The sequence below is a fragment of the Gopherus flavomarginatus genome, chromosome 1 (genome assembly GCF_025201925.1).
Source record: "Gopherus flavomarginatus isolate rGopFla2 chromosome 1, rGopFla2.mat.asm, whole genome shotgun sequence".
Lineage (NCBI taxonomy): Eukaryota > Metazoa > Chordata > Testudines > Testudinidae > Gopherus > Gopherus flavomarginatus.
In genome coordinates this window covers 29,601,118-29,623,020 of record NC_066617.1, presented here as the reverse complement: position 1 = coordinate 29,623,020, position 21,903 = coordinate 29,601,118, and the positions used below count along the sequence as shown (strand labels likewise).

Sequence of the window (21,903 nt, the reverse complement as noted above, 5' to 3'; positions counted from 1 at the left end):
AGGGCAGGGCAAAAAAGAACTGCAAACAAGCCAGGCAATGATTGGCCCCATCCTGATAATACAAAGTTTGAAGGACAGACTACTTTAAAATGATCATATATCAAGTAAAAATGATCCCAAATTACCCTACAACTATACTTGTAGGGTATACAACAACTATACAACTCTATAGTTACTGAATGCATCACAGTAGAAGTAGGTCTTCAGAAGGGGTTTGAGGTTGCAGTCCGGACCAGCTCAGGAAAGTTATTCCATGCTTGGGGGTGATGTGGCAGAGGGTGCAGAAAAGATCACTAGAAAAGCAGGTAAATGGTATTTGGAGATTGGCACTGTTGGAGGAGCGGGGAGGCATGACAAGGACAGATAAGTAGAAAACTCGGTTCCCTGTAAGCTGCACAGCCGTGCAGCAGCCTATTTTGCAATACACAGGCACTCAGGGGACCTACAATGGCCAGGGGAGGGATGCCTCTCCCCTGGCCCTCACCTTGCCCAGCCCTCAACCTGCTGCCCTTACCCCAGCCCCAACTCTGCTGCAGTGCTGCCTGGGCCAGCCCCAGGCACAGCCCTCCTCCAGCCTGGACCCTCAGGGCATGGGGGAGGATCACCCATGCTGCAGCCCCTGATCTGCCACAGCAGGGAGAACCTCCTCTGCCAGCCCAGGTACTGATGTGTGGAGAGAGAGCTATGCAAAGTCCTCACTCCTGACTGTAGGCCTGAGCTCCCTCCTGCACCCCAAACCCCTCTTCCCTGGTCCCACCCCAAAGCCTGCACCCCCAGCCTTGAGCCCCCTCCCACACTCCAAACCTCTCACCCCACCACACATCCCCTCCATATTGTGCGGAATAAATTTTGTTATGGGCACCAAGGGTGGGAAAAATTAGAAGGAACACCAGGAAGGTGGCAGAGTTACGCAGTACTGGCTTGAAGATAAGGGCGAGATACTTGAACTTCATGTTGTGGAAGAGGGTGAACCAGTGAAAGCAATCAAGGGAGGGAGAAAGGTGACTTTATCAAGTGTTATGGACCAGAGGAAAGTGGGTGGGAAACTTCAATGTCAGTCACAGGGGAGAAGGAGAGGCTGTCAGAGGTCATGGTGAATTAATCCTACATTCAGCTCATTGATCCTCAAAGGGCAGCCAGCATACAGAGCATTTGCAGGTAAATCAGCAAGCTGGGCCCAGAGGAGTTGGTTGTGGTAGGCTTGTGTGTGCAGAACTCAGCCCCACAGCTCAGGAGAGATGTAGCAGCTGATGCTTCCCCTGGGCAGGGGCGGCTCCAGGCACCAAGCACGTGCCTGGGGTGGCAAGCCGCAGGGAGCGGCCTGCCGGTCACCGTGAGGGCACGGCGGCGTTTCTGCAGGTCACTGGTTCCGTGGTATTACAGCGACGGATAGGCGAAGGCGCGCCACCAAAAGCCACCTGACTGCCGGGCTTCGGGTGGCAAAACACAGAGAGCCGCCCCCGCCCCTGGGGATGAGACCCTCTCCAAACACACCACCCTGCAGTGGCCACTTGCCAGCTCCGGACTAGGAGCAGTGTCCCTGGCTGAGGCTCGCTGAGAGTCATCGGGGAGACACAGTCTCCATCCCTCGGAGGCCCAGACGCTAGGGCACGCTCGACGAGGGACTGGACTACAGGGATGGGCCTAAGCGTCTCCAATCAACTTTCTCCTGCTGCAGCAGCCCTGAGCCCTCTTCATGCGGGGTTCATGCGGGTCTCCGTGCCGGCCTGCGCGCCCTGCTCAGCTTCGGCCAGCCGGGCAGCTAAGCGGGGCTCCGAGCAGCGCCGCGAGCTGGTGCTCTACAGAGCGGGGCTCCCACAGAGGAGCCGGGCCCAGCCCTGTTCCAGACCCTCCTTCGCTGCGAAGCGGCTGCCCTCTGGGCCTGGCCTCCCGCCCGCGGAGTCCAGCGTACGGGGCTTCCGCGGCGCCTCAGCCAGGGGCGGGGCGAGGCTTGAGCCATTTCCCCGCCCCCGCCGCGTTTCCGAGGAATCGAAAGCAGCGAGCTCTGCGCCAGCCCACGCGCGCACGCTCCTTCCCCGCTTGGTCACCCGCTCTCTTGACTGAGCATCTTCCCCTCGCCTGCCGCCCAGCTCCGGGGAGCCCAGCCAATAGAAAGAGAGAGTGGAGCGGCTACCCTCGTGGCATCACCGCCTCGGCTCCGCCCCCTTCCAACAGCTGGGCGATCGAGTCTTACGACAGAAAACGTGAAGCGCTGGCTCCGCCCCGCTCTCTTCGAGAATGCATGGAGGCGCAGGTCCCGCCCCTCTGCGTGACGTCATAGCCCCTCCTCCTCCCGTCGCTGGTCTAATCTAATGGGGGGGCTATGGAGCGGTGGCTCCGCCCCTCAGGGAGGGTTTTGGCAGCGAGGGGGGGAGGTGGCGGCAGCGGCAGCGGCACAGCCCGTTTGCGATTGTCCCTGCTCGCGGCGGCAGCGGCGGCTCGTGCTCGGCGAGATGGAACGTGCAGCGGCAGGCGCGGAGTTCAACATCCTGCTCGCCACCGACTCCTACAAGGTAGGGGGGCGGCGGGCCTGGCCGGGGTCACCTCTGCGTGCGTGGGCTCGGCTGGCCCATGGCGCGCAGGGCACCGGGCTCCCGACGGTGCCCGGCCAGGGACTAGCGGGGCACGGCGAGGGGGCGCCGCCGCGCACGGCACCGGCCGGACCTGAGGCCGCTGCCTGTCGGCTTGGGCAGGCCGCCGCAGAGCGGCACGGGGCTGGGGCTGGAGGGGAGCTGCCCCCGGGGGAGGCTGGCGGAGGGTCTCGGTGGTGGCATGAGGCCGGGGTACCCAACGGAGGGGGTTGGGTTGCCCCCGGGGCTCCCCCTAGCTGCAGGGAGGGCTGGGAGGCCGCCCTGTGGTCCCAGTGGCGGCAGGAGACCGGGGTACCAGTGGAGGGGTTGGGCTAGCGGGCGGGGGGCAGGTCTGGCCCGGGCTATCCCGGTGCGGGGGTCGTGCCCCCTTTAAGCAAGAGGGGCGGGGGCTGCCGGGAACTGGAGAGTGGAGGCGAGCTAGAAAGCGAAACCGGTGCCGGGTGACGCTCGGCGCTGGCGGGCATTGGCGCCGCCCGCCGCAGGTCTGTGGGGGCCCGAGGCCCGCGAGGGTCAGTGGTTACGCGGTGCCCGCTGGCTGCGGACGGGCGGTTGCTAAGTGCTCAGCGGCAGCATGTCACTTGGGGCTTGCTAAGAAAAGCCTCGCGTTTGGAGAGCGACTAGCCTGGGTACCTAGCTGGTGGGACAGCGAAGGGGAGATGCTGCTGCCTGGCCAGGAACCCGCCTTGTTCTAAAAAAACACACTAGCCGGCTATAAAGATGGTGTTTTGGGGGATCCCAAAGAAGGGCTGTGTAGAGAAAATTGTAAAACGAATGTTATTGAAAACCCCTTGCTCGTGTTACTGACAGCTTCTTAAAACAACTGAAAATGTTCCATGTCTAGCTCTTTTCACTGAGCTCCCCACCCCCTTTTCATTCAACTTCGGACAGTGAGGCTGTGCTGGTTGGCTTCACGTTTGTTTCGTTTCTGGTCGTGATTTCACAATGCTGTAAAGGGAACAATCAATGCTAACATTGGGTGTCAGATTCTCGGGGTAAAACTTCCAAACCCAGCTCCTTAGCTGCTTGCCTTCTGCTGGAATGAATAAGAGTTATGACTAAATGACATGCATCTGAGGAAGTGGGTATTCACCCACGAAAGCTCATGCTCCAAAACGTCTGTTAGTCTATAAGGTGCCACAGGATTCTTTGCTGCTTTGACTAAATAACCCTAATAGATTTTGAATATCCCAACCTTTGTGCATTTTCCCCCAGAATCCAAATTTGGGCTGTGAATTAGTTAACAGGACCCTTAAATTTTTCTGTTATTGCTAGTATGCTTGTAATTTATAACATACTGTGTTGTTTTCTCTAAAGCTTTGTTCAGTCTCACTGTAGAAGTTGTTTGAGAGATATATTGCTTAGGATCTGGAGGGAAGGGTCTCATTCTAGAGTAGTGAAGAAAAAAGTATTTGTAACTGTTAAACTATGCTTAGACCTGGTTGGTCTACGCTAGAAAATTAGATCAGTTTACCAAGTCAATTAGGGGTTAAGGCTTGTTTGCACTTAAAATGCTACAGCTGCACTGCTGCTGCCAGAGTGCTTCAGTATAGACATCTACACCCACAGAAGGGGTTCTTCTGTCAGCATAGATAATTTACTTCCCTGAGAGGCGGTAGCTAGGTTGATGGGAGAATTCTTCCATCAACAGAGCACTGTCAACATGGGGACTTAAGTTGGTTTAATTACTCCACTCAGGTGTGGATTTTTTGCATCCATGATGGATGTAGTTAAACCGATCTAATTTTCTAATGTAAACCAGATCTTAGTGAAACTGCTTTCAACCCATGTACGTTACCCTTCTAGGAACTATGTCAATGAATTTACCATGTCTCTTTTGGGGAAGGGAGGGGTGTAAGTAGAGTGATCAGATGTCCTGATTTTATAGGGACAGTCCTGATATTTGGGGCTTTTTCTTATATAGGTGCCTATTACACTCCACCCTCTCCTGATTTTTCATACTTGCAATCTGGGCGCTCTAGGTGTAAGTGAACCAAGTTGGAACTATGTTTCAGGCTAAACACCAGCAGGTCTCAAATACTGCTCTCTAATAAATTTAAAATACTGTTCAGAATCTTTGTGGTGTGGGTGTAAATTGTGCTGCATGTACTTAAACTCAATCTGTGCTGGATGTTTTTTCTTAGATTTCCGCTAGTGTATCTCCACTGGTGGTAGCAATAGTAGGAGTGCTGGTATAATAGATCAGTTAGCCAGTGTTTAACAGCTGTGTTGTTTAAAATGCTGCTGACTGCCTGTGCATCATCTACACTATGGATTCCAGTTCAAACTGTCAGAAAAGGCTAGAGTAGGCCTGATACTCCTTAACATAACTTAAAGCGGGTAGTTTGGACAAAGTTAATACTACAGTTAGTGTCCTTCATTGTATACTAGATACAATTGGAAACCTCTACTTTTTCTATACGATGTAAGTTTTACTATTTGTTATATGCCTACCTCCTAATAATAAAAAATCTGTAAGAGCTGTTACACACATATATAATGTCCTTTACTGTATGAACACCTTATAAAAATGGATCATAATTCAGCCTCCGAGGAAGACGCCACCTCTGGTTTAAGCTGCTTACTTAGTGTTCCAATCCCAGTGGATGACTTCCAAGCAACCATTGTCAGTGACACATGATTATTTAGCAAAAGCCAGCATGAACAGAATTTATAATCTGTCCTAAATGGGGCAAGACTGTTACTGAACTCATTTTTAGTGGAGAGCAGACTCAGCAACTGTCAGCCCTTCCCTCTACCCAACCATGAATTTGAATCTGAGTTTTATTAGCTTTAGTAAAAGCAGCAAAGAATCCTGTGGCACCTTATAGACTAACAGACCTGTCTTTGCTGCTTTTACAGATCCAGACTAACACGGCTACCCCTCTGATAATTAGCTTTAGTGAATGTAATGTGAAGAGATTGGGGTGGGGGAGTGAGAGGGACTTAGTAGCTCTCTCCCCATGTAGGACTTTAAAAACAAGTACTGTGAACTGGACTCAGATCTTTTGGTTAAGGAACACCATGTGAACAATCAGCATGTTATCACTATTTCCTCTAAAAACATCTCAGTATCTCATACGGTATGGCAGGAAAGTCCTGTTGGGTCACTGGGCCAGTCTATCAAAAATTAGGGGTGGTAGAGTATTAAAAAGCTTTTTTTGGCATAATTATTCTAGGTAACAATTAACATTTGATGGATGGATTTCAGAGCTTTGCTGCAGGCTAAGGACAGTTTTCTGCAGTGCTGAGTTGCAAGGTCAATTTAGCATTATAAATTGGGCCCCCAGAAATATGGAGCAAGTGTTCCTAGTTTTTTGAAGCAGGAAACTAAGTTATCTTGTCCTTTCCACACCAATAACAAGATAAATATTTATATAACACTTTACACTGTATGACACTAAAAACAATTTGCAGAAATAAATTAAATTTACTATGTTTCACATAATCACACTCACTGTTTCCTTGCACACCTGCATGTGTTTTGCCTTCCTGCAGTTAGTCTAGTATAATATAGTCCAGCTCTGCCTGCCTCATTCTCAGTATTGAGCAACCTGTTGGATGAACTGTGGAGACATGGACTGTGTACAGGGACCAAGATCAAGAAGGTAGCACATGCAGGCTTAGAGGAAAGTGGTTCTTACTTTTTTTTTTTAAAATATATAAGGTATCACTTTTAGCTCTTGTCAGTAATTGCTATATCACTAAATGAGATGTTTAGTTAATGTTGGGGCATATGTGTCTTGCAGAGTGAATATGTTCCCTGTTAGTACTTGGTTTATCATTGTTAAATAAAGTTTTCAAGGGTTATTAATGTGGTATTACTTTGTAAACATCTCTAAACGAATCCTCAGTGTAGGGGAGAAATCTTAATGTGGCAAACTGAATAAAGAAATTTGTATCTGTGAAAGCCAAAAGCAGTTTCTGAAAACTAAACTTTTTAGTTTGTGCAAAATCATTTGTAATAGCTTAAAGCTAAAGATTCATTGTTATGGTTTTACTGTGAAACAACATAGCTGAAAAAGGGCAAAGTTCTTCTGATTTAAAATGCTAGCAGTTTTTAACTAGAGCGTCGCATACTCTGTTGCTTTTTCTAGGCTGACCACAATGTATGGAGCCCCTGGTGTGTGTCCATTTCACCTCACAAACTCTGTGTGCCTCCCTCTTTCCCCTTTTTATTTCAGGGACTCCCTCTAATCTGTGCCTGGGGCTCTGTGCCCCTTCGTTTTCCCCATGCTCACCATGGTAGGGGCTCTGTGTGGCCCTAATTGTCATATGCCAGGGACTGTTATTGGGAGGGGCCCACAAAACCCTTGTGTGGCACTCTGTACCTGAAGACAGCATCCTGGAACCCCCATATTCACCACCGTCATGTAATTGTTTTGTAAAAAGTATGCCTTGTGAGGTATCATTTTAAAAGTCTTGATCTGTTGAACACTTATAGCCTGTTGGGTTCTATGTACGGTCTTTGGATGTGAAGTTACGACATTTTGTTGTGTTACTGAAATATGTTGTGAGGTTGGGAACACCCACAACTAGCCTTTCAGGTACAATAGTGGAGTAGCCAGACCTGCTGAAGGGAATCCACACTCCTGACAACCATCTCAGAGAGAGCATGTATATAATGGAGGCAGTTTGACTCGCCTCATAGCAAAAGATCTTTCCAGCAAGCTGGAAGAAACTATAAAAGAAGGGGAAATGACCTCATGACTCCCCTTCACTCCCCCCACAACTCAACACCTGGAAACCTGTCTGGAGGACAAAGACTTTGAACTGGGAGGGTGGTCCTGGGCTGGACGGCAGTTCTAGCCTGTGCCTTGAAGACCTGTAACCTGTTTGTACCATCTATCAGGGTGAGATACTGCTTGATTCAAATCCTGTTTAGTTATATAACTCAGACTGCAAATTTACTTTTATTTTTTAGGTCTTTATGCTTTATTTGATCTTTATGCTTACTCCCCATAATTGCTTAAAATCTATCTTTCTGTAGTTAATAAATCTGTTTGATATTTTACTAAACTAGTGTGTTTTGGTTAAAATTCTTGGGAAATTGCCACTCAGTTTACAAAGGCTAGTGTGTGTCCTCTTCACAGTGAGGTAGGGGGTGAACTGGATAATGAACTTAGACTGATCAGGCAAAGCTGGGGAGCTGGGGGGAATTGGCTTGAGCCTCTCTTTTGTTCTAGTGGCTGAGAGAAGCATTCATGTAACTCAGTTGGGTGTGTCCCTGCCTGTGGATGTCTGTGTAAGTGCAGTACCTGCCAGTGGTTCGTAGCTTGCCAACAGCTTCTTGGTGTGAGAGGGAGACCCCAGGTTGGTGCAACAGTTAGCTCAGCTGTCCTACATCCAGGTTGCACTCTGAGAACTCCTTGGTGGGTAGATTAATGGGGGAAGACAGAACTCTTGACATGGGTGCGTCAGAACCCCCGGCATAGGGATGGGGGTAGGATGAGGACATGGAATGGGATTCCCCCTAGTTTAATATGTTTCTTCAGAGATATATTACCTTGCATTTGGTAACAATGAATTGCATTAGGCCAGGGGTTCTCAAACTGGGGGTTGGGACCCTTCAGGGGATCATGAGGTTACAACATGGGGGCGGGGGGCGGGCGGGTCATGAGCTGTCAGCCTCCACCCCAAACCACACTTTGCCTCCAGCATTTAAAATGGTGTTAAATATATAACAAAGTGTTTTTAATTTATTGCGGGGGGGGGGTCACACTCAGATACTTACCATGTGAAAGGGGTCACTAATACAAAAGTTTGAGAACCACTGCGCTAGGCATTGTGCTGCCTGCTCACCTGGCTTTATTAGACCATCTGAAGTTTATCTTCTCTAGTCTTTATTATCCAAAATAAGTTCTGTCATCAGTAAATTTTTCTACCTTGCTGCTTATCTCCTTTTCCTACTAATTCTTGTACACAACTATGGCCATGTATACACTACAAACTTAGACAAACATAAATTACATTGGCATAGAGCCACAGCAGTTAGTGTGTCACTCATGCGTGTGCATAGTTGGCTTCTTGTATCCGGGCTGCGCATGCTCACCAGGATTGCTTGTGTCAATGCACAATGTGAAACACCATGAATAGGTATGCTAGTGTGCCAATCACCTTCTCTGAAGCATTATCTTTTGGGAAATTTTGACAACACAGGGTGGGGCAGAACAAATCCTTATTGGGAGCAAGGGGGTCAAATCCCCATAATGCCATCCATATCCCATATATATATATATATAGATGTCAGAGATGTCAGACACCAAAAAGTGCTGCAGGGTGGGACTTTTTTTTTTTTTTTTTTTAAGTCCCACCCTGCAGCACTTTTTGGTGTCTGACATCTCTGGCAGAAGCATGGAGCCTATGTAGATATGCACTATCGTCATAAGCATTGGAAACACAGGATGCACAATCCTTCGGTATTTGTAGAGCCTTAGGAAGAACAGCAAAGAATCCTGTGGCACCTTAAAGACTAACAGACGTTTTGGAGCATGAGCTTTCGTGGGTGAATACCCACTTCCTCAGAAGTGGGTATTCACCCACGAAAGCTCATGCTCCAAAACGTCTGTTAGTCTTTTACAGATCCAGACTGTGGCACCTTAAAGCAGCAAAGAATCCTAACACGGCTACCCCTCTGATACTTAGGAAGAACGGCACTGGGGGACATGATTATTTCATGAAGGACTGTTTGCTGTGGGACACGTAGTGAAAACTAATTCAAGGCTTTTGGTGGCATTCGTTGAGCAGCAGAAGATGGTGGAATGATGCTTCTGGGCGCAAGAAACAAGCACTGATTGGTTGGATCACATTACTCATTGTCCCAAACTTACATTATAGTGGATGCCAAACTTTCAGATGCAGAAGGCCATGTTCCTGCATCTGTGTGCTGAGCTCATGCCAACCCGCCAGCTCGGACACCAGAATGAGAGTTCCGCTCACAGCTGAGAAGTGAATGGTGATTGTATTGTAGAAGCTTGCAGTACCGACTTGGTGCCAGTCAGTGGGCAATCATTATGGAAAATCCACAATGGAGGCTGTTGTCATGCAAGTATGCAGGGCCGTTAGTTGTCATATGCTGTGTGGGACTGTGACTTAGTAACATGCAGGACATAGTAGATGGCTTTGCAGTAGTGGGGTGCAGCAGGGGTGACGGAGGAATAGATGGCATGCATATTCCTATTTTGGCCCCAGCTTATTTTGTCACTTAGTACACGAACAGAAGAAGCTAGTTTTGTGTGATTAAACAAATGTTGGTGGATCTCCAGGGACTCTTTGCCAGTATCATTATGGGTTATCGGTGAAGGTGCATGACATACATCTTTAAGAACACAGGCTTGCTTAGAAAGCTGAAGCAGGTCCTCTCCCTCCGCCCCTCCCCTCCCCGACTAGAGGATTACCACTGGTGAGATTGAAATGCCAATAATGATGCTGGGGAATCCTGTCTACCCCTTGTTCCCCTGGCTTATGAAGGTGTACAGTGGCCACCTTGACAGCACCAAAGAGAAATTCAGCTAACAGCTCAACAGGTGTGGAATGACAGTTGAATGTGCTTTTGGTGTATTGAAGAGATGCTGGTGGTAGTGTTCACTCACATGATTGGATCTCAGTGGAAAAAAAATATCCCAATGGCTATAGCTTGTTTGTTGTGTCCTACGTGATATCTGTAAGGCAATGGGGGGCGGGGGGGGGGGAATATTGCTGTTGTGATGGAGGAGAGAGATGAAGTGGCTGTCATCTGAGTTTGAACAGCCAGACACAAGGGCTATTAAAAGAGCTCAACGCAGAGCTATGTGGCCGAGGAATGCTTTGAAAGAGCACTTTAACAGTCAACCACAGTGATGTGGTATGTTTGTGCTCTACCTGGCCCTGAAGTTTCAGGGCCTGTAAGGAATTGTGTGGTACTTGATGTACACTTACAATTATTAGTGTGTTTGTCACTGATCCTATGAGTTCTGTCATCTTGCACAATAACAAGTAGTTGGTGTTTTGAGTAGTGCTAGCCATTCTGCAATGTATCTTCCGAAATAGTGAATTAACTTCCAATAAAAAAAAATTCATACCAAAACTAAAAAAATACAATAAAAACCTCTGAAATAAATGAATTGAACAGACTTAACAAGGGGAAAGAACATTCGTGTCCATTTTAGACCACTTTGGCTACCATACACTGATTTGTGAAAGCCACTGTTGGTTTATCTGAAGCTTTGGTTGTCCTTACTATCCCCTGGCGTGGAATGGGAAGTATAGAGATGTGGCCCATGATGGCATGTGGAATGTTCAGGGGTGTAGGAGGCTGTTGAAATGGAGTTCTCCATTGACTGCAACAGGAGGGGAACCTGTGCTTGTTGAACTTGTAGGTCAACAAGAGTCTGCAGCATGTGTGTTGGCTGCTGGAGAAGCCCCATCATGTCCTGGTACATCTCCTTCTCTGTTTCATGCTGTGACTTTTCTCCTGTATGCTTGTTCCTTCTCCATATTGTCTGCAGTATTCACCATCCAGGTCCCTCTGTTCGTGGTTTGGTGTAACGCTGGCTTGCAAGATCTTGACAAACATCCTCCCGAGTCCTCTTCTTTCTCTTCCTCATCATGGTCAAATGTTCAAGGCAGCAACAGGAGCAGCTACAGATAAAACAGAGTTAACTTTTGCTTTCTGTTATTACTATTAATAAGAGTCAGAATTCCTTCCCTTGCTCCCTATAAATTTTAAATAAGACATGCTTATGAGAGTTCAGCTTAGGAGCACCTCGACGTTGCACTGCTGTCCAGTCCCATGGTGAGTGTGGCTGAGGAAGGAATTGCTCAATCACGTGAAGCAATACAATTTCAGCCTGTTCCCATGGATCTGAGTATATGGAAATGTCACTGAGTGCTGGCACAATTTTCCACATGCAGTGGTAATTTTTCTGATTTCTCGCTCCTGAGGGTAACAAAGGCACAAACTGCACAGCAGCTGTTGGCTTCCTGGAGCCGCTTGGGCCTGTATGCCGCTATCTTGTTTACTGCAGTGGTGCTTGCTGAAGTCTGTGCAGACTGGCATGGAATAGTGTCCTATCATGGAGGAAGAAATAAGGCTGCTGTCCCTAAAACTTTTGGAGGACTGCAGAATATCTCTGTGAAAGTGTTGTTGTTTGTTTGTTTGAGAACTCTCAGGAGGATACAAGGTACTTCCCAATGTACATAAACAACTTGTTCTGCAAGTCCTGTCCCATCCCTCCCCCACACCCCAGTCCGGTCTAACCCAACAAGGATATGAAAAGTGGATGCCAATTCTACCTTTTTGTTTTACCACCTTCTCATATGAGTAAAATAATGAAAAATCTATACCTGTGTCCTGCTAAGTTGGGCAGGGTAGCATCTGTACATTTAAACATAGTAATGAAATATACATTCACACACTTACCCAAGGTTCCTTCCCCTCCAGTCCTGCCAGCTGAGCTTGATGGTTAGACTGTGGTGGAGACTCCAATGGTCCTAGCTTGTGGCATAGCTGGACCCCGCCAGTTGCATGTGCCCCGTCTTTCTCCTTCTCTTTGCTGTTCACAGAAGGGGTCTTTGACTCTGGCTCCTCCAAGGTATCCGTAGTGCTCTGCAGGGTGTTTGTGGAATCTGTCAAGTATGGCATTTAGCTCTTGTAAAAGCAATAGGCCTGCGGCTTGGCAGCAGATAATCTGTTGATCTCCCTGGCTTTGTGATATGCTTGCCAGTATTCCTTCTGTTTCATGCTGGTCCCTGTCATATCCCTACATTTGCATCCCCCTCCAATGTAATTTGATCATAGATGTCAATGTTTTTATGAGTGGATGGTAGTTGTGCCTCCATAGTCTCTGGCTCTCCTGGACCTGTGGGGAGAAATATTCCTGTCTACTCCAGGCAGGAGCACATTCTAAAGCATATAACTGGCACGGTTGTTTGAGACATTGTATGCAACATAGGAGAACTAGTAGGTGTGCTCACTGGGCAATCAGGAAAAGGAATTTCAGAAATGCATAGGAGTTTTAAAAGGGATGGGGAATGGCTTCCGTCTCCATGACCCTTGAGCAGTGAGATTCACAGTTGTGACCACAGTGGTTTCTGTCAGGCATTCTGGGACAGCTGATGGAGGACTGTTAGGGTCACCATAGGTGTCAGTGTCTACACTCATCCTGAGACAACCTCAGTAGTTCTACTTTGGCTCAATGCTGTTCAGGGAGGTGGTTTTACTGCATTGCTGTAATAGGGCACATGTGTCAACTGGAGACAAAGTTGAGTGTAGACACCTGCACAACAAGGTTGATGCAAGTAGACTTACATTGACATAACTTTGTAGTTTAGACCAGTGAGGGACTCATGTTAATTTCTTTGCCCTAATAAAAATTAGCCATTTATTCTTAACCAGTTTCTAATTCATGATGCTGTATAACTTCCCACCCCATGGCTACACTAGTTTCCTTAATAGCCTCTGGTAAGGAACATTGTGAAAGCTTATCTGGAACTTCAAAAACAAACACAAATAAACAAAAAAAATCTTTTTGGTTCTTTTATTTAGCCATTATTTTGACAATTTATAAGAATTCTAATCAATTGGAAGAGATACAATGATTTTTCTTCTTACAGAAGCTTGGTTTGTCCCTGTCATCACATTAAATACTAAAATTTAATTCTTAATCATTATTCCAAGCAATTTATATGGTATTGAAGTAAAACTCACTAAATTAACTGTAACTACTCAGAAAAGCCTGATTTCAAACAATAAACAAAAAAGAGGTGATCATGGGAATTAAAGATGATCACATTTGCCTCACTTGTCCTCCAGTGTTCTAAAAGGTTTTAATTGGGAAATTGAAGAAGTCCATGCTCTGTTGAAATCAGTGACAAAATTCTCACTGACTTCAGTGTGACCAGGATTTCTCTCTGAATATTTTTCTTTAGCAGCTTAGCCTCATCATTTTTAAGTCCTTTTGGAACTGTGGTTCTGGTGACTTAGCTTTTAATGTGTTGCTTTGTTCTAGCACCATTCTTACACCTCAATTTCTACCAGTATCCCCTCTTCATTATATAGAAAGTTAGGTGTCTCCCAGCCAGAGATGGGGGAAAAAAATCTTTCTCAAGAAAATTTCACCCAATTTTTTTTTTTTTGATGCTCCAAAACTATTTGTGAATGTATGTCAAATTTGACAAATAGTTTCAGCCAATGAAAAAGCTGTGGGGGGGGGGGGGGGGATTCCTTCAGTGTTTCATTTCTAAATGATTTAGTTCAAAATTGACCAATTTAAAAAAAAGAACTTGAAAATATCTTGTTTGCAATAAACAACAAAGAAAGTGTTGAACTTGACCTGACGTTTGTTTTTTAATTTGAAATGAAATCTTAAGTTTTTCAACTAAACAAAACATTTTAAGGAAAAAAAAAATTGGTTTTGTTTGGAATCAAGCCAGAGTTGTTGTTCTGGATTTTTCCATTTGGTCTCTAACCATAAAATCCATTATTAGTTCAGATCTACCCCCAGAGTCTTTACTTAGGGCTTGTCTACATCAGAAAGTTGCAGCGCTGGTGAGGGAGTTACAGCGCTGCAACTTTGAAGGTGTACACATCTGCAGGGCACCACCAGCGCTGCAACTCCCTGTTTGCAGCGCTGGCCGTACTCCCGTTTTGTCTCGGGTGTAGAGGATCCAGCGCTGGTGATCCAGCGCTGGTAATCCAATGTAGACACTTACCAGCGCTTTTCTTGACCTCCGTGGAAGGAGGAAGCCTCTGGTAATCAAGCTGGTCTCCTTTCCCGGTTTGCTCTCTCGTTCCCGGAGCCCAGAGCAAGCAGGTCTCCTTCCCTGCGGTTTGCTGGGTGGCTCCGGGAACGCGAGAGCAAACCGCGGCGAAGCGGGTCTCCTTTCCCGGTTTGCTCTCTTGTTCCCGGAGCCCCGAGCAAGCACGTCTCCTTCCCTGTGGTTTGCTGGGTGGCTCCGGGAACAAGAGAGCAAACCGCGGCGAAGCGGGTCTCCTTTCCCGGTTTGCTCTCTCGTTCCCAGAGCCCAGAGCAAGCAGGTCTCCTTCCCTGCGGTTTGCTGGGTGGCTCCGGGAACGCGAGAGCAAACCGCGGCGAAGCGGGTCTCCTTTCCCGGTTTGCTCTCGCGTTCCCGGAACCCCCCTTGAAGCCGCCCAACAGCGCTGCAGTGTGGCCACATCTAACACCACTTGCAGCGCTGGTTGCTGTAAGTGTGGCCACTCTGCAGCGCTGGCCCTATACAGCTGTACTAATACAGCTGTAACAACCAGCGCTGCAAAACTTTAGATGTAGACATGGCCTTAGTGTCTATGCAATGTCCTTATCCTCCATTTTCCTTAACTACACCCTTTATACTGTTAGTCCAGCAGGCCTGGCCTGCTGATTCTTGCAGGCAACCGGTTTTTTTAATGTGCTTGGAGATTCTTATGTACTTCTGTGTCCTTGGCTACTTGATCTTCAAACTCCTATAGACCCTATTAGGCTTCCTATTTTTCATGTTACGCTTGACCTGCCCCACAATTTTTGTAGTGGGGGTGCTGAGAGCCTTTGAACCAAACTGTAAACCCTGTATAAGATGGAAACCCCTTCAAGCCATGGGCTTCTGCAGCACCCCCCACACCCTTAGTTCCAGCACTTATGCTAGCTGCTGTAGTTTGATGCTCTTGTCTATTGACTTCACTAGAATTGGATCCCGTTTTCTAAAGGATTCCTTTTTGGCTCAGATAACTTCTTAAAACCTTGTCACTTAACCTTACTGGCTTTCTCCCCCATTGGCTTCCTTTTTCCATTTGACAATCAGTTAACCACTGGAACAATTTACCAAGGGTCAGGCCTGCCATCAGGGGACAGGAGGGGGGGAAGGGGTCAATTGCCCAGGGGCCTGGTGATTTAAAAGGGCCCAGGTGGATGGGATAGATACTTCTTAAAAAAAAAAAACTTCATTTGATTCTACGCTTTCTTCCACATATAGTGCCACTCCCCACCAGCATGACCTGTTCTGTCCTTCTGATATGTTTTGTATCCTGGTATTACTGTATCCCATTGATTATCCTCATTCCACTAAGTTTCTGTGATGCCTATTATACCAATATCCTCATTTAATACGAGGCACTCTAATTCACCCATTTAATTATTTAGACTTCTAGCATTGGTATAAAAGCACTTTAAAAATGTATCTCCTTTTACTTGTCTGCCATTACACAATGTAATTGAATGGGACACTTTTCACTCGGGATATGACCTGCATACCTGCAGGCTGCCTATGAGTGGCCCAGGTGGGAGCTACAGCAGCAAGGTATTGTAAGACACCCAAAGTTGCAGGATGTCTTACAATATTCCCTCCCTGGTCTGGGTTGCACCCTAAAATGTCATAGTGGTGTAAGCACTGGTGTTAGTTTAGGTGGGTCTCAAGTACAATGGCTCAGAAATAGTCAAAGAAAGGTTACAGTTTTCTATTTGCTTATTTGGGGTGAGAGATGGGGAACAGAAGCAAGGGCCAGATAAGTAAAGAAATACATGCCAAACACACCAGAAAAACCCGGAAGAATTGTGTGCTAATTGCTGCCTATTCCATGGTGTGGAAAAAAGACAGGAATTAAGAAACCTCATGGATTATGACAAAGCCAATGGTGGGCTGGCAGTTTACCAGGACTTATCTGAGGCCGCAGGGTCTACAGCATTGGGAGGAAACAGATCCTCCAGCTAGCAAGGGAGGAGGGTGGCTGGGAGAGTGCAGGCCCTCAAGAGGTATCTGTAGGCCCTCTCTGTAATCTTGTGAGGTTTGACCCTATGGAGGTAGATATGGAATTTATTGACATTGCCAATTAATGGTAAAGTGAATGGTAAAAAATGCATAGGATGGAGATACTCTGGTGTGCATATCTCTCTGGTCAGGGAAAGTCTGGTTCAAAAGACTATGTTACCTGGCCAGGAGGTAGAGCTTCTGGCACTGGGGGAACATAAAATTCCCATGTCTTTGGTTAAGGTTAATTTGGAATGGGAAGCTTTAAAGGGTGACTTTACTGTGGGTGTGCTGAATAGTATGCCTGTGGAAATGCTTGTAGGAATGATAGTTTGCACATGACTAAGGCTTTTAATGTTGTAACCCATAATAAAAGGGAATATTGTGCTGAGATTAGAGAGGAAAATGGTAAAATCCCAGAAACTGCTGAGAAAAGAGACGAAGGTGCTTCCTTGTACGCCATCACGGGGGGGATCAGCATATTACCAGATGTGGGAGGGGCTGAGGCCAGCTCCTGCATGGAAATAGTATGCCCTAGGCAGGGCCAACTTTAGGATGCGCGGGGCCTGATTCAAAAGAGCTGCTGCCGAAGATAGTGGTGGCAATTCGGCAGCAGCTCAATCGGTTGCTGCTGTTTTCAGCGGCACTTAGGCAGAGGGTCCTTTCTTACTTTGGGGGGCCCCTCTTCCAGACGGGGAATCGGGCGAATCAACCTAAAGCTGGCCCTGGCCCTAGGGGTGAGGGTGGAAGAAATAGACCTCTGTTTCAGAAGAAGCTGTCCCAGTTGTCAGTTGCCAGCATTTTGAAGATGAACAAAAGGGATACCCCCATTCTAGAGAGCATAAGAGGATGTCTCAGAGAGAGACTCCCAGAAAAGGGAAATGGGAAAGATATTTTGAAGAAAGGAGACGCTACAGGGAAGCTCCTGTAGGAGAAACCAAAAGCCCTCAAAAACAGTACAAGCAGGTAACTAAGCCTGGCCAGGACTGTGGGGAATTAATGTTTCTAGCATGTGATTTTCCTTTTGCCAATCATTTGAGGGCAAGAAAATCTGAGAAATTAAAGAAAAATTTCTTCTGGCCCGGGATACAGAATGATGAATTATTATAGCAGGTCTTGTGAATTATGACAGAAAAGGGGAAAGACCTTTCAGACAAAAGAAAATTCCCATATGCTCCTGGCCTGTGAAAGAACAGGCATTTTATAGGGTAGTAGTGGACATTGTGGGTCCTGTGCCTATCCAGAAGGGAAAGAAATATCCTGTTGGTAGTGGATTTTGCCTTTACATATCCTGAAGCAGTTGCTCTGACTAACATAGAAGCTGATTCTGTGACTAAAGTCTGGTTCACTATTTTTAGCAGAATGGGTTTCCTTAAAGGGATTTTATTTGACTGTGGGTTGTATTTCATGTCTCGGCTATTCAGTGAGCTATGGAAGTTATGTGGGGTGAAACAACTAATGGCTGCCCCATATCATCCAGAGGTAAATGGTCTAGTGAAGAGATTCAGTAGAACTCTTCAGTCTGTGCTGGGAATGTACGCAAAGAAGAGTTCAAGACGGGGACAAATTGTTGCATTATTTGCTATTCTCTTACAGAGAGGTACCCCAAGAATCAACTAGGTTCTCCCCCATTTGATCTTCTACATGAAAGGAATGTGAGAGGACCCTTAGATCTCAGACTCCTGGGAACTGGACCCTGAGGCAAAAGAAGAACAGTAATAGAGTATGTACAAAGGTTCAGAAAAGAGTTAAGACATGCTGGATATTGTTCAAACTAACGTCAGTGACAGACCAAACAAAAGGTGTGCTATGATTACATGTAAATACTCTTTTGAAATAGGAGATTTGGTGTTCATCTTAAGCCCTGTGGGAAAAAATGCAAAATTCTTGGAAGGATCTTTTGAGGTACCAGGAGAGGTGAATGAAGATGCATATTAAAAAGTCTCATGGTAATGCTGTCCCACAACTAGTATATGTAAACAGACCCAAGGTTGCAGGGCCGGGGTGACACAGCCTCTCACTGGTCTGGATTGCACTCTGAAATATCATAGACCCCTGTCAGCCTAACTTCAATACCTGGAAAGGTACAAAGATACTAGAACAAATTTATTAAACTATGAATTTGTAAGCACCTAGAGGATAATAGGGAATAGTCAATAAATCATGCCCAGACAACCTAATTTCTGTCTTTGAGAGGGTTAGAAGATTGGGAGGGGGGTGGGTGCAGGGAGCTATGGATGTGGTACCTTGATTTTAGAAAGGCCTTTGACACAGTTCCACATGACATTGTCATAAATCAAATAGGGAAATAAACTGGTTGAACCACTGTACTCATAGTAGTTATCAATGGCTTACTGTCAAACTGGGAGGATGTATCTAGTGAGGTCCTGTACTATTAAAAATTTGCATTAATGACATGGTTAATGGAATGGAGAATATGCTTATAAAATATCAGAGGGGTAGCCACGTTAGTCTGGATCTATGAGAAGCGACAGAGTCCTGTGGCACCTTATAGTCTAACAGAAGTATTGGAGCATGCATCTGATGAAGTGGGTATTCATCCACGAAAGCTTGTGCTTCAGTACTTCTGTTATTCTATAAGGTGCCACAGGACTCTGTCGCTTATAAAATATGTGGCTACACCAAGCTGGGAGAGATTGCTAGCACTCTGAAGAGCAGGATTACAATTCAAAAGGACCGTGACAAATTGGAGAATTGGTCTGAAATCAACAAGACATAATTCAGTAAAGACAAGTGCAAAGTGCTACACTTAAGATGGAAAAATCAAATGTGCCAGTACAAAATGAGGAAGTACTGACTAGATGAAAACTGCTGGAAAGGATGTGGAGGTTATAGTGGATCACAAAGTGAATGACCCAAAAAAGATGCAATTGTGAAAATAGCTTTAATATTCTGGGGTACATTAACAGGAACGTCATGCAAGCTGCAGACTGTAATTGTCCTCTTCTTGGCACTGGTGAGGCCTCAGCTGAAGTATTATCCATTTCTGGGTGCCACTTTAAGAAGGATGTCCAGAAGAGAGCAACAAAAATGATAAAAGTTTTAGAAAACGTGACTTAGGCGGAAAGGCTTAAAAAACTAGTCATCTTTAGTCTTGAGAAAAGATGACAAAGGAGGGATCTGATTAGTCTTTAGATATGTTAAATGTTATAAAGAGGATGGTGATCAGTTGGTCTCCATGTCCACCGAATGCAGGACTAGAAGTAATGTTAATCTGCAGCATGGGAAATTTTGGTTAGACATTCAAAAGTTTTTCCTAACCATACGGATAATTAAGCACTGGAATAGGCTTCCAATGGAGGTCTGTGCAATCTCTGTCATTCAAGGTTTTTAAGAAGAGGTTAGACAAACAGCTGTAATGATTGATTTAGGTGTACTTGTGTAAGGATGCTGCTACAGGGACCCAACTGAGAGTGCCAATTCAGGACAAATTGCTTAAAACAGGGCAGTTACAGCCCAAGGCTGGGGTTCCTTTGCACACCACGGCAAACCAAACCAGCCAAACAAAGAAGACTTCGGTTTTACCCCCACTTGCTAACCATAAGTCACACAAGCAATTCCCTTAGACACTCCAGTTTCCCAGTACCGCCACCAGTACCACTCGTTATGGGGACGAATGTTATGAAAACCAATACCCCAGTAAAAGAAAAAAGTTCTCCTATTACCCAAGGACCAAGCCCGAGACCCCGGTCAATATACAAGTCAGATCTTACTCACAAATCACGCTGTTGCCAATCCTTTAGAATCTAAAATCAAAAGGTTTATTTATAAAAGGAAAAAGATATGAGAGCTAGAATTGGTTAAATGGAATCAATTACATACAGTAAAAGCAAAGTTCTTGGTTCAGGCTTGTAGCAGTGATAGAATAAACTGCAGGTTCAAATTAAGTCTCTGAAGTACATCCACAGCTGGGATGGGTCATTCAGTCCTTTGTTCAGAGCTTCAGTTTGTAGCAAAGAACCTCCAGAAGTAAGAAGCAGGACTGAAGACAAGATAGGAGTTTTTAGGGCCTTTTTATGCTTTCTGCCCATAGGACGACACCTTTTGTTCTTACTGTGGAAAATCCCAGCAGGAAGATGGAGTCTGGAGTCATAGGCAAGTCACACGTCCATGCATGACTCAGTTCTTTACAGGCAGCAGCCATTGCTCACATGCGTCTTGAAATGTTCCCAGGAAGACTTCTCATGTGGATTGGAGTCTTCCAAGGTTCATTGTCAGTTAAGTGTTTCTTTATTGAGTGCTTAATTTGCAAATTCCTTTCTCAAGAAGCTGACCAAATGCTTCACTGAGGCTTCTTAGGCCATGTCTACATCTAAAATTTTGCAGCGCTGGTTGTTACAGCTGTATTAGTACAGCTGTATAGGGCCAGCGCTGCAGAGTGGCCACACTTACAGCAACCAGCGTTGCAAGTGGTGTTAGATGTGGCCACACTGCAGCGCTGTTGGGCGGCTTCAAGGGGGGTTCGGGGAACGCGAGAGCAAACCGGGAAAGGAGACCAGCTTCGCCGCGGTTTGCTCTCGCGTTCCCCGAACCACCCTGCAAACCGCAGGGAAGGAGACCTGCTTCCTCGGGGGTTCGAGGAACGAGAGAGCAAACCGGGAAAGGAGACCAGCTTCGCCGCAGTTTGCTCTCGCGTTCCCCGAACCACCCTGCAAACCGCAGGGAAGGAGACCTGCTTGTTCGGGGGTTCGGGGAACGAGAGAGCAAACCGGGAAAGGAGACCAGCTTCGCCGCGGTTTGCTCTCGCATTCCCCGAACCACCCTGCAAACAGCAGGGAAGGAGACCTGCTTGTTCGGGGAACGAGAGAGCAAACCGGGAAAGGAGACCAGCTTCGCCGCGGTTTGCTCTCGCGTTCCCGGAACCACCCAGCAAACCTCAGGGAAGGAGACCTGCTTGCTCGGGGTTCGGGGAACGCGAGAGCAAGCCGGGGAAGGAGACCAGCTTGATTACCAGAGGCTTCCTCAGGTATGCTGGGATACCTGCTTATTCCACGGAGGTCAAGAAAAGCGCTGGTAAGTGTCTATACTTGATTACCAGCGCTGGATCACCAGCGCTGGATCCTCTACACCCGAGACAAAACGGGAGTACGGCCAGCGCTGCAAACAGGGAGTTGCAGCGCTGGTGGTGCCCTGCAGATGTGTACACCTCCTAAGTTGCAGCGCTGTAACTCCCTCACCAGCGCTGCAACTTTCTGATGTAGACAAGCCCTTAGACTCAAAATCCATTGAGATACAAGTATATAGCCAATATTCATAACTTCAACTACAAAAATGATACACACATACAGATTGTATAATCATAATCAACAAATCACAACCTTTGTACAATATTTGCCGCAGATATAACAGTGGTTGCAGCAATGATTTATACAGTCACAGTTTGTCAATAACGTCACAACTTGGTCCTGCCTCAGTGCAGGGGGCTGGACTAGATGACCCTTTGTACCTTCCAGTCCTACATTTTTATGATCTCCCTGGCTACTGTAGACTACAGCCTAATTGTGTAGCAAACCAATTTACAGTGTTCTAATTAAGATGAAAAAAAACAAAACCAACTTACAAAGCTGTTAGGCCA

The 21,903-nt window shown here is 46.5% G+C and overlaps 1 protein-coding gene across 2 annotated transcripts in view; it reads left to right on the top strand.

Moving 5' to 3' along the window:
- Positions 1-2,312: 2,312 nt before the first annotated feature.
- The window catches only part of NAMPT (nicotinamide phosphoribosyltransferase), a 58,794-nt gene continuing 39,203 nt past the window's right edge, over positions 2,313-21,903 (top strand). Inside the window, exon 1 of one of the 2 annotated variants that reach the window (XM_050925734.1) lies at positions 2,313-2,513. In XM_050925734.1, the coding sequence (XP_050781691.1) occupies positions 2,313-2,513 (201 nt within the window). The remainder of the gene's footprint in view (positions 2,514-21,903) is intronic. The other variant, XM_050925743.1, reaches the window with a different exon arrangement.